The sequence below is a fragment of the Melanaphis sacchari genome, unplaced genomic scaffold, assembly GCF_002803265.2.
Source record: "Melanaphis sacchari strain LSU unplaced genomic scaffold, SCAv2.0 Contig128_pilon_pilon, whole genome shotgun sequence".
Taxonomy (NCBI): domain Eukaryota; kingdom Metazoa; phylum Arthropoda; class Insecta; order Hemiptera; family Aphididae; genus Melanaphis; species Melanaphis sacchari.
The window spans coordinates 148,287-161,318 of NW_020270519.1; the positions used below are offsets into that span (position 1 = coordinate 148,287).

The 13,032-nt window shown below is 21.4% G+C and overlaps 1 protein-coding gene across 3 annotated transcripts; it reads right to left on the bottom strand.

The window, feature by feature from the left end:
• Nucleotides 1-4,745: 4,745 nt before the first annotated feature.
• LOC112591037 (cyclic AMP-dependent transcription factor ATF-6 alpha) lies at nucleotides 4,746-13,023 on the bottom strand. Of its 3 annotated transcripts, none has more exons than XM_025334680.1 (14): nucleotides 12,933-13,023; nucleotides 8,981-9,024; nucleotides 7,928-8,054; nucleotides 7,768-7,871; nucleotides 7,519-7,690; nucleotides 7,374-7,439; nucleotides 6,827-7,038; nucleotides 6,621-6,761; nucleotides 6,407-6,549; nucleotides 6,145-6,345; nucleotides 5,724-5,903; nucleotides 5,418-5,641; nucleotides 5,177-5,308; nucleotides 4,746-5,074 (listed from the first exon to the last, which is right to left on the bottom strand). In XM_025334680.1, exons 1-14 carry the CDS (start codon nucleotides 12,976-12,978, stop codon nucleotides 4,977-4,979), a joined length of 1,890 nt encoding a protein of 629 aa, XP_025190465.1. In that variant the 5' UTR covers nucleotides 12,979-13,023; the 3' UTR covers nucleotides 4,746-4,976. The 3 variants fall into 3 exon arrangements, with proteins under 3 accessions (XP_025190465.1, XP_025190463.1, XP_025190466.1); XM_025334678.1 differs by lacking the exon at nucleotides 12,933-13,023 and adding an exon at nucleotides 11,438-11,554; XM_025334681.1 differs by lacking the exon at nucleotides 12,933-13,023 and adding an exon at nucleotides 10,544-10,583.
• Between the last annotated feature and the right edge of the window lie 9 nt (nucleotides 13,024-13,032).

A 13,032-nucleotide genomic window follows, 5' to 3' on the forward strand; every position in this document is an offset into this window, starting at 1 on the left:
AATATGGTGATACCCCACAATTTTTTCGAAGTGATAAGAAAAAAATAAATTAATTTAATTTTTCAAATTCAAAACTGCCAACTTGGAAAAGTAAAAATCCCAATAATATTCATTCAGCTGTGATACGACAGGAATAATAATTACTGTTGTTTTTTTTTCTGGGATTATAATATGATAAGATACTTCATGTTTGTAACAACTGTAACATACATTACGTTATATTATAATTTATATTATACTAACTTAGTCTTAGATGTAATGTACTAATGTAGTTTAATCCATGACACAAATATAATATGCACAACAATGTTTATTATGACATATTACTAACATATTTACTTAAATACATAATTACTATATATCTAATTTTTTTATGAATATGAGTATATGACATTATCTCGGATCTTGATGTACTTTTTTATGATCTCAAAGACTCAAAATATCTTCCTATAAGCGTGGTCGGTGATAAATGTTGTACACAAACTGTGCATGGTAATCGGTAAAAAAGAACAAAAACTTTAAATTAAATTAAATTTTAAAATTAAAAAAAAAAATTAACATAAAAAAATATCTAATATTAAATATAAAGGTATTATTGTATTAATAATAATGACAATTAAACACAAGTTATATTTTTTTGTCGAATATATCCAAGTAAAATTATTTTAACTCTAGACTTAACAATATAAATAATAAGGATGTCCCTTAAAACTAATCTTCTAACCATCTTTATTAGATTTAAAAATTTGTACCAGGATAAAAAAAGGATAGTTGGTAACATATTAGGTATTGCCTTTATTGGAGACTATCGACAAGACGAAATTTAGTTGACTTAAGAAATGACAAATTAAGATAAAAAAATGAAAAAGACCCGCATTAAAACATTTTTAGCAATAAAAACTTAATTTACTTAACATTATACCAAAATTTATATTTTATTAAAATAAAAAAAAAAGTATAACAAAATTAAAAAAAAAAATAATATTGCATATAAATGCATATTTCAACGTTTCTAAAAGTTATAATAATATTTTAATATTACAGAAAATATAAATTTAAAATAATAATTTTTTTTTTTGAGTTTCGGTGTATTTAATAGCATATATCTCGATTTTAGATACCTACAACCTACATATTATTATACTCATAATAGTCATATGTGTATGTAAGAATCATAAGACATAAAGATGGTGCCCATAATTAAAAAATAAAGTACTTTTTGGTTATCGCGACTACCGACGATAATTAAAAATTTTAAATAGATATAACATAATATTGATTTCAATATAAAAAAAAAAAAAATACAATTTGATATAATTGATAAATAATTTACATGAGGTGAAATATGTCGAGATATTTTGGTTAGTAGTATTTCGACGGAAGGATGGTCTGTTTAAAGAGCTTGACATCACATCAACTCAATCGAATAATTATTGAGATACTGACGAGATGCTCCACTAAATTGTTGGTTTTGCCATTTAACTGATCTCCAAAACCGTTTAATATTCTATGTATAAGCACCCGTTGTTAGATCTATAAAATTGTATAGCCGTATAGGTAGGTATGTGAATAACTGATGATTGAAACCAGTCTTTTTAATTTTTTGTTTTATAACCATGCCAACAACCAGAATAAATAGTAACGGTTTCTTTCTCGTTTGTCAGAAAATCCCAGCTTTGCATTTTTAAACACTTCAACACGTGCAGGTTTTTACTTTTTTTCGTGTTTGCGATTATAGTTCCTCAATTTTTGAAAAAAGAGAAGGGATTTTTGAAGATTTTTCATGGTATCCGATGTAGTCCATAAGCTATAGATAGTTATGTGGATCATTTGCGAGGAAAATTCATGTAGCTGTAATAGTTGTATTATATTACATGATTTTTTTTCTTTTCACATTCGCGGTATTTAAGTAGAACATAGACCATAGTGTTAAGTAATATTAATTTAATTCCATTTTTATTTTAATATATGCATTATATTTTCGAAAAACGCCAAATTATGCACGATAATTAGAAATTCACCAAATATTCAAAAGTATACGAAATCAAATTTCACCCATTAATTCATGAGACTCAGATTCGAATTTGTATCTTTTGGCTATTTTTTCAACTTAACATTTATTAATAGCAATATGCAAATACATATAATTCCGGGCCTAGTAATAATCAATATAAGTAAAAATTAAATAACAGTGTAAAAGTAAAATAGTCTTATTTTTGACACTATCTAGCACTCCACGAAGTTAAACATTATAAAGTAAATACTGAATAATGAATATAGTGAATTGTGATAATGATAATATAATATATTCTATCGAATATATTTTAGTGCGTGGGTCTTTCGTAGAAATGGAATGTAACGAAAATAGAAATTCCATTTCTACGGAAAAACCTACATAATAACGTATAAATAAAGGTACATAGCCACATAAGTAGTTGCGATAATCGAATGACGATAGTGCGATAGGTACCTGAAAATTGTCAGTAGTCGCGATAATTAAAAAGTACCTTTTTATTAGCCCAGTAATTTTTTTTATCGATATTTATAGAGGAAAAAATAAAACATTTCTCATACCTTTAAATAGCTAAAAACGAAAATGTGTAGGAAATGTGAACATCAACATTTTAATGAAAATAGTATTAAGAAATACTAATTGTTTGATAAAAGATGAAAAATAATTATTATACTTGTGAGTATCTAATATCGTAAAAGCTTAAACTTTAGTCATAAAAAATTAATTTGACATTTCAATAAACTTTTTTTTTTTGCAGGCAGAAAAACCTACGAAGAGGACTTATGTATTTAATGTTCTAAGCATAGATTTAAAAAGACATTTTTATAAATTTCTAATTTTAACATAATTTATAAATTTTTACGAATTTCTTGGAGAATTTAACTTGAAATACTTATAAAAAAACGTGACTATTAATTTTCGATATTTTATAATTTGTAAATGAACAACTTATTATAAGAACCTTACATTAAATTATCAAATGTTATCCATTCGTTCATTTTTTTTTTTACAATGTTAACGCAATCAGTCAAATTGTTTGAAAATTTAATACATGTCCTTCATAATCTATCCTAAAATTATCCAAAAGACGATTATTTTATAGACATGTCAAGTACATTATTCTGATTATACAAGTTACTTGTAGGATAAGGTGTTAAAATCAACATATATCCCTTAAAATAATTATATGGAAATATGGAATAATAAAATGCTTTTATTTCAATAGAATGTAATATTCCCTAAATCTTCATTATAATTATGTACCTAAACTAAATCATAGGCAAAAATTATGGTTGGATATTTTTTTTAAATTCAAAATAAATAGGTTTCATTTCTCTATTTTAATACCACGGTGAAGGAAAATTATAAATTTAACTATTTTTTTTTTAAATTGTATCTTATAAAAAAGTTCATCTTATTTTTTATTATTTGTCTTAAACTATTGTCTTTGTACTAAAATATTTTTATTTCATGATAAATGCAATTGAATAAGTAAATGCACTAATTAAAAAATGAATAAATATTCATTAAAACAATATTTATAAATGTGTTCCATTTATTAGTTTAAAAGACATACAAAACAAAAATCACACTAATATTACATTACCTATTTTATAACATTTAAAAAGGAAAATAAATTATAATACATTAATAAATAAAGCTGAATTTCATTTATAATCAAAACAAATAAATAAATCTACTTCATTTTTTTTTTAAGGAACTATTAAAGAAATACATAAACAAATTGTTTTAACATAAATTAAAATATAAAATAAAAAAATCTAAATAAAACAACCTCGAATACCACTATATATTTTTGATCATAAAATATTTATAAATATGAGTTAATATCAAATATAATATCAAATAATATCAAATTAATTTATAGTAAATTATTGTTTGTTTTTAGTTATATCTTATAAAACCTAGAAATATTATAAAATTACAAACCAATCTAAAATTTAATGCTTTTTAATACATTTTATTTTTAGTATAGTATAAATGTAAAATATAGAATCAAAATAAATAATATCGATTTACAATGATAATAGTCAATATATCAATGAATATATTTACCACAAATCTATGTAGATCATTCAAATTAGATGATTTAAATACAAAATAATAACTATTATCAGTAGTTACTAGTTTATTGTTATATTTGCCTAAACTATATAATAATACAGTAGTCTTAATAACTCAAATTAGAATTTAAATAAATATTCCAATCAATAGTTGAAAGATATAATTAAAATCTTTGAGTTTCATAAAACTAATAAAAGGTAATTTATCGTACATATATAACAGTTCCTTTATAAATACTGATAGGAATGATTAATGAAAAAGTATAAAAGCAACAATCATTAAATATAAAACCTAATTTTAAATAGAGTTCAGACTACTAAAAAACCTACAAAATTTGAAGTTTCTAATATTATTATTTTTGTAAATTGCCAATCTAGATAACTCAGATTACAATACAATAAAATTCTATTATAACAATTTTAAAACATTCAGAAGACTTTGACAAGAACATTAATGAGTATTAATTTTTAAGATGAAACAATTAAAATGAAAATTTCTAATGAAAAAAACTTGTGTTATTATAACTTAATTACCTATATATAATAATAAATTGTCTATAAAAAAAGTTTGAAGAATATCAACAAAAAAGTCTATTATAATATTAAATTTAAATTACATACTAAAATTATATTTTATATTTTACTGTATATATAATATGCTAAATTATGAATAAAGTACATATCTAAAAATAAGTAAATTAAATCATATATTAGTAGCTTAACTTTCTAACTGAATGCCACTTTTTGTAGGAATTTGTAAACATAACAATTCATATTATTAGTATATGGTTTATTTATGCTTAAGAAGAAAAAAATGCATTCAAATATAAGAAAAAATGGTTGAGATATGATTTCTGATTTTGAAATACATTGCAATGTTAGTAACTTGGAAGTTCATGGTTCATTTTGCTAAACATTGAACCAGAGTAACTTTGTCGTATAAAATAGGGCTTGTGTGCTATATTGTTTCTATGATCTATAAAAATATTTAAAAAAATGTTTAGTTTCATAAACACACTATTAAATAAAAAATCCATGTTTAGTATAATTATTTTATATAAATAAAATAATGTAATACCATTGTGCTGTTTTAAGTTGGAAGAACCATTATTTTTAAAATCATTATGTCTTAAGTGAGTATCTCGAATATGTAATGTTTTTGTATCAGTTACAGCACAATCAATTTGAATCATAGTGACAAAATCCGAACCTATAAAAAATTTAAATGCAAGTACTTAATTAATATTTATGTTTAAGATACGTCAGTGTGTTTATAGAATCTATTATAATATTGTAAAATTTAATATATTAATTCTTACCATTTGATGATAGAGTTGGAAAAACAAGTGACATCTTTGGTCGAAGGGTAGTATTAGAAGCATTATGACTAGCTGGTAATAACAAATGATCACCAGAAAAAGATACAACATAGAAAGTATCATCTTGCCTTTCAATAGAATCGAATAAACTTTCTTTACTATCTAACTTCAACTGGCCAAATATTTCTATGAAATCATTGTTAGATGGAACATGCTTTCTTTTTCTGAGTTAAATATTAAGAAAAAAAAATACATTTATAAGGAATATTATTTTTGTTTAATTTACTTAAGATGTAATGCACTCACTTAAAATTTCTTTTTTGAGATCTTTCCATTTTTTTGACTTTATTTCTGATATATTCATTGTGTTTAGAATGTTCAATAGTAGTACTTATAATTGGAGGTTCAACATAAACCATAGATAAGTTGTCATTCAACAACTTTAAATTCTTTGGTTCAATCCATTTTCGAAGTTCGCTATCAATTCTAAATATAAGAACAGTTGATAATTTTGTTTTTCATTTAGATTAATGTACATCATAAATACTACAAAAAATAAATAAATTTAAAAATCTCTTTAAATTAATATGATTATTTTTATGCTATATATTAAATAATTTTACCAAGTAGGTAACCAACAATAAAATTATACAACACACAAATATAAGACTTAAAAATTGGAAAAAATACCCAATATAATCTATTTAATTAAAATAAGTTTACTAACCTTTTTGATTCAGATACATTTATAAATGTTGGACACATCAAATGTTCAGTAGCATTCAATGACGAATTACTGTCTTCAAAGTCATTGACCCATAATAGATTTCTACTATGAAAGTTTATGTTTTCAACATTTTTTGTATTATAATTATCTCCAAGGTTTATTTGCATTTCTGATTTGTCAAATTGCCTTATATTAAAAATCCTAAGAGTAAAATTATTTCAGTTAAAAATATGAATATTTATTATAATTTATCAGTTATTACCCCGAAGGTACAATATTTAAAGAAATCATTAAAACTACTGATAATATAACTGTAGCTTTTTTGGCTTTTTTGATAAAAGGTCTATCTGTTATTGAAGATAATTTGTCAAAAATTTTGAGCCTTTCTTTCAATGCTGAATTTTCCTAAATAAAAAAATATATTATTTTAGTAAAATAAATTATTAATATTTGAAAATTTATTTTAATTGACTAACAATTTTTAGTTCCAGATTTTCTTTTTCCAATACACATATTTTTTCTTCTAATGATGTTACATATTCTTTTTTCTTTTTACGAGATAAGCTTGCTGCTTCTCGATTTCGTATCATACGTTGATGTCGTTTTATTGCACTTAACTAATATAATATAAAAAAATAATACAACAAATATACTTTGTTTATTTTAATAATATATGTTTTACTTGATTATATTGTAAAGTGGTAGTAGAATTTTTAGACTTTGCTGAATCAATTTCAACAACTGGCAATGTCAATTGAGTATTAACTTCTGATGTACTTGATACTAATGGTGTTGCAGTTGGTATATTTAAATCTATTTGTTTTTGTTTTTGCAATTTAGTTATTTTTGAAAATTGATCTTGAGTTAATATAATCTTTCGCGGAAGAGTTGATGCTAAAAATTTAAAAATCTAGTATATTGAAAACATATGAATTATGTTTTTATTATACATCTGACATTTAGTCACCAAGTGTTTATCAATATTTCATGATATAAGTGAAATCAAAAAATATAATTTAACCTCCAAATAAAAAAAACATACTTTTTTATTTACCTTGTGATATCAATAAGGTTTAACAAGGTAAAAAAATGAATATTTTACTTATTCTGAAATGGTTTATTAAAAAATTATTAAAAATTTCCTATAATTATCCTTTAATTTGGAGACTAAATTTCAGGGGATTTATTGTTTTAATAAAATTATTATAACATATAATACTAATTATTACCAAATGATTTTGAAATTGTGACTGGAGATTGATTAGTTTGATCAGTGAGCATTGAAGAAACATTGACTAATAAATGTAATAAAATAAAAATTAGAAACACCATTAAAAATTGTTTTTAAAAATAATTTATCTGAATATAATTTACAATTATTATTAGTTCTAGAAGCTGCATTAAAACTTGGTTTAATTGGAGCTGGAGAAATTTTCAGTTTCGGAAATGTTTTACTTCCATTCATAGATTTTATAGCAAATACTGTATTAGTATCACAAATTGCATTTATATTTTTCATATTTGATGATAATATCTTTGGTAATATCTTTTTAAACAAAAACAAAAATAAAAAAATAATTATGATAAATACACTTAGATATAAAAATATATTTTAGCAAATACTTGGTTTGAATCAAATGATGATTGTGAATCACCACTTGGCATTGACTCATTAGAAGGAGATGATGGAGGTGATGATTTGAATGAATCTTTTTCCAAATCAATACCTAAAATATAAAAACCAATTATTCTAAAAATAAAAGTATAACTGAAACAATATTACCATTTCCTAAACATGATTCAATATTCCATTGCATCATATAATCACTATCTAAATCACTAACTCCTGTATTAAATTTGATATCATCACCAAAATAAGGTGACAATGGTTCCATTTTAAGCTCATCAAACTGAAATGGGAAAAAGACATATTAATTAAAAATTTATCAATGGCGCAAGAAAAAAAATAATGTTTATTAAGTATTAACTGATGATTATAAATTAAATATATAGAGTTATTCACCAAGCATGATTCCCTATTTTTAATTTAATAATAAATTTATTCAAATTCTGATACATAGAAAATTTAAATATTCTTAAAAACTATGTTTTCAAATTTTTGAGATTTTTGATACAACTTAAGGAATGTTAAGTGGCAGGAAAAACTTCTATTTTTCAAAAGAGAATCCTTCTCACTTATTTACTGTTGTTCAAAAATAATTAATTCACCTAAATTAAATTTAAATAAGTACTTTTTCAATTATTAAAATGTTTATTATAAAGAAAATCCTTTAAAATGGTTTTAAAAATATATGAAAAATATATTATAACAGATATGATATTTGGATCACTTTTACAAATTAAAAATATTGATATATTAATATAAATTATTAAAATTTTAAAATTAGCACAGCCTTCATATCTTCTAAACCCATTATCGTAAAACCTATAAAATATTTTTAATATACAAAGTTAAATAACTCAAAAACTAATCATTTAAAATTTTAATTTTGATCAACATTTTCAGAAAAATTGTTTGTTAAATGATTTATTGTATAAAGGGGGTTGTCATCTGAAAAACAGAAGTTTGTGTATCCTAGAATACTTCTTAAATAATATAAAAAAATCTTAAGTATTTGAAAATTTAGTCTTAAAGCATATTCAAAAATACCAAAAAATAGTTTTTAAATAACTGCATTATTGAATAAATAAAATAAATGGACATACTAAGAGAATCAATCTATATATATAATATATATGAATAATTTTATAAATTAAAATTTGATATTATTAGGAAAAATTATTTACTGATTAATTTTAACTTATACAAGCTTACTTCAAAAAGTTTATCCTTAGGTTCAACTAATACATCCATCATTCCTAAAAAAAAATATATAAATACAATTTTTAATTTTATGTATGCTTTTAGTTTATAACATAATTATTTCATTGAGTAGGTTATTATTTAGTTATTATCAATAATATTGTCTATAAGTTGACAGTTCATTAACAATTATAAACCAACAAATATTAAATAGATTTAAAAAAATAGTCAAAAAATGACATAACAAAGTGGTTTTCTTATTTTATATACTAATTAATTTTTATTACATTTTGATATCTTTTAAATTTAAGATATTTTTTTTTTTTTTACATAAATTTAAATTTAAATTTTGAACAAAATCAGATATTTAAAAAAGAATTGCAACTTTTAATTACTTTGTTGTTTTAAATATATTTGTTGTGGAGACTTAAAACTTTTACTGTTGTACTTATATTTTAATGAAATACAATTACATTTTTAAAAGATTTAATTTTATGATATTGCCTATTTATATGACATATCTATTCACACCCTTTTACAGTAAGTTAGTACTCGGTATTGACTTCAAAATTAATAACAATATTGTATAATATATTTAATATACACTATTATAATAGTTAAATCTTAATAATTTAACAAATGAAATGTGTCTGGCAAAAATTAATTCAACTTTCTTTATTACTAATAGTAGGTAAAATAAATTACTTTGTTAGAAATATAATTATATTATAAAATATACTTGGTAATATAATCTGACAGATCGTTTTGAAATGACTAACCATTAAATTCAAATTTAATAAGTATATTGACACCTACTATATAGCCATAGAATATCCTCATTATTTTTTATTTTTACACATTATTATATTATATATTTTGAAATACAAAAAAAAAATCTTTAAAATCTTTTAACTTCATATATGCTTTCTAAAGTATAGTTTAAAAATAATTGTGTAAAACTGTAAAGAACTATTAACAAAATAGCGGGAAATAGGATATTTACAGAACACCAGTTGTTGTTTTAATTCAATGAGAAACAACAGATAGTTTCTAATATCCACTAACATATATAAAAGTAAATGTCTTTTTTTGAAGCTGTTAAAAAATTTTATTTTAAAAACTTCAAAAATTGATTACAAGATTTTTCATGTATGATTTTTATAATTAACATATAAAATATAAAAAATACACAGAAAAATTTTTTTTTTTAAAACTTAAGTTCAAATTTTTACAATTAAAAATTAAAAATACAAAATTATTTATGAACTCCTTACTTAAATTTAAATGAAAAATATTTAATATATTTAATATATAATAGATTTTAAAAAATAGAATCTACAATTTCAAAAATAAAAGTTGCATTTATATTTTATAATATAGAAACATCAATCATTTATTGTTTACTAATAAAAAATTATTATTAATTTAAACGTGCATTTAATTAATATATTAATAATTAATACATATTTAATTTTTAAATTTTATATAAAAATTATTCAATTAATTTAATTACTATAAAAATTAAACACAATAAATCGCATGATATAAATACCTAGGTATAATTTATTAATATACCTGATATACAACACACATAAAGCTAGGTGAATCCAATTATTTATTATTTTTATATTAAATTAAATTTAAAAAACGTAGAATAAAATACATTAGTTTAGGACATTTTTTTATTGCAAACCCATGGAAAAAAAAATTAAAATGTGTAGTAAAAACATAACAAGTAATGTCCTTGAACTCGAGATAATATCCATGTAAGAAGGTCAATGATCCTATATAAATCCTTGTACTAGCATGAGGAACACTGCAATTATTAATATAATAATTCTACTACACAGTATACTATCACTAAATTCGGAAGTTAATGGGCGGCAATTTTTTACTTTTAATTTAAAAACTGAATATTACCAATCATTTATCGACGTATATAATTATTACTTACACAAATAAACGACTATTATAATTTATAATCCTTAAACAAAAAATACTAATATTAAAATATCGAACTTCGCGATTTTAATAATATTGTACGTCAGTAATTTCTTGAACAATATGTTTAATGTTAAATTAAAATTATATAATCTGTAGAAATATGAATATCATAAACAAAAAATACTATTGCAGAATGTATTATATATTATGAAAGTATTGTTAAATATTCAATAATTCTATATTTTTATGTAGTATGAAAATTACTTCAATATTATATATGTACTGAAGTAAACTAAAAATAAACCGCTTCATGAAATGTATTCGACATTTATAAATCTATCTCTATACTTGAGATATAATTGGACAGCAAATCAAATAATTCTTAGAACTACAATAATTATAAATATCAAATATTATTTAGTTCGACGGAAATATTTATAAGTGAAAAAAATTGTAAATCTTTACCATTGTCCAACTAAGGTTTATGTTGTACATTCCTAATAAAAATAAAAATAAAATACTTACCAAATTCGTCATAATACCAAGGTAAAGTAGAAATATCGGTAGGATCTAATATTGACATGACTTATATTAATTTAAAATAAAACAATAATATATTTATATAAATGATTATTCATTTGTCAATAACAAAAACATTATCGTTATTTTAAATGCATAGTTTTTATCGTAAAAAAAAAAATTCTGAAGTATTTTATATATTTATTACTATTTTTTATTTATTAAAAATAAATATTAAAACTGCTAACAGTAGCTATACATTACGTGCCGGCTACCATAAAACATGGTCTAAAATTTTTTACGTTTTAAAAACTTCATAGGTACGTTGATTTCGTTCAGTGTAGCCACTAAATAATTGATAACTATGTATTTTTTGCGAAACGTTTTTTAATATCAACTGTTAATCATTATAATATGTCTATGCTGTATAAAGGTAATAATTAATTAATCTAAAACACGAATTTGAAATAAACGTATAATAAGATAGATCAATTGCTTTTATTTTTTAATATTAAAAAAGTTTGTCATTTTTATGAAAAAATGCTAAAAATTATAATCAATGTTAAATTATTAATTAATAAAATTATCTATCCAAGAAAATCACACCTATATAGATACTTTACTATGGACAATAAATTCAATAACCTTTATAAGTTTTTTTTTTTATTAATAATAATATAAAACTGACCAACAAAATTATTTATAATCAGAAATAAAATATTTTTACTTGTATAACTTTTAAATTAAATAATAAAACTAAATAGAGGACAATACATTTTTTATTGTAAAACAATTTTTAAATTCTTTTTATATACGATTTGGAGACATTGAATTATTCTTTAATTTCCAAATTGTATGGAGAACTAACGTCCAACAATCGCTATAAAACTATATTAGATGTAAATTTAATGGTATAATAAATTTTGCTCCATCGACTTATGAGAGCAGTCTTCCCACATACTAGAAACTAGATGCTTAAAATTAAATTAATTTAATCATAAAACCAATATATATATGGTTTAGTTACAAACCAATAAAAATGTTTAACATTATGAAATTATGTAAAAGTGGTGGTAAAAACTTATATAAAATAAAATTGTTGGGACATTTTCTTACAAACTATTAGAGGCTATGATATAAAATAATTTAATAGCTACTAAAATATTGTTACTGATATACCAATTAAATATTCAATACTTATATATTCTCATAAAATATTAAATTCTTAAATAAAATATTTTCAACCAACTGTTAATAATAGATCATAATTAATATTATTTATGTGGTTTATAACATTTTAAATATGATGACAATTACTAGTAATCTATGTAATACTGTTATTATGTATTGAAATAGTATATTTTTAATTAGTCAACTGTTATTTAAATTATAAAAGAATAAGAATAGGTACCATTTAAAATAGTCTATACATTGTACAATAATACAGTTCTAGGTTAATATATTTTAAGTACGATAGTAATATACAACAACTATTTGTTACCTGATGAAACGGGATCAGAAGAATAAAAAATGTCTTTGTTCGGCATCAATAGCTTAAATTTCAAACTTAATCTCAACAAATTAAATTTATAATAAGAAGA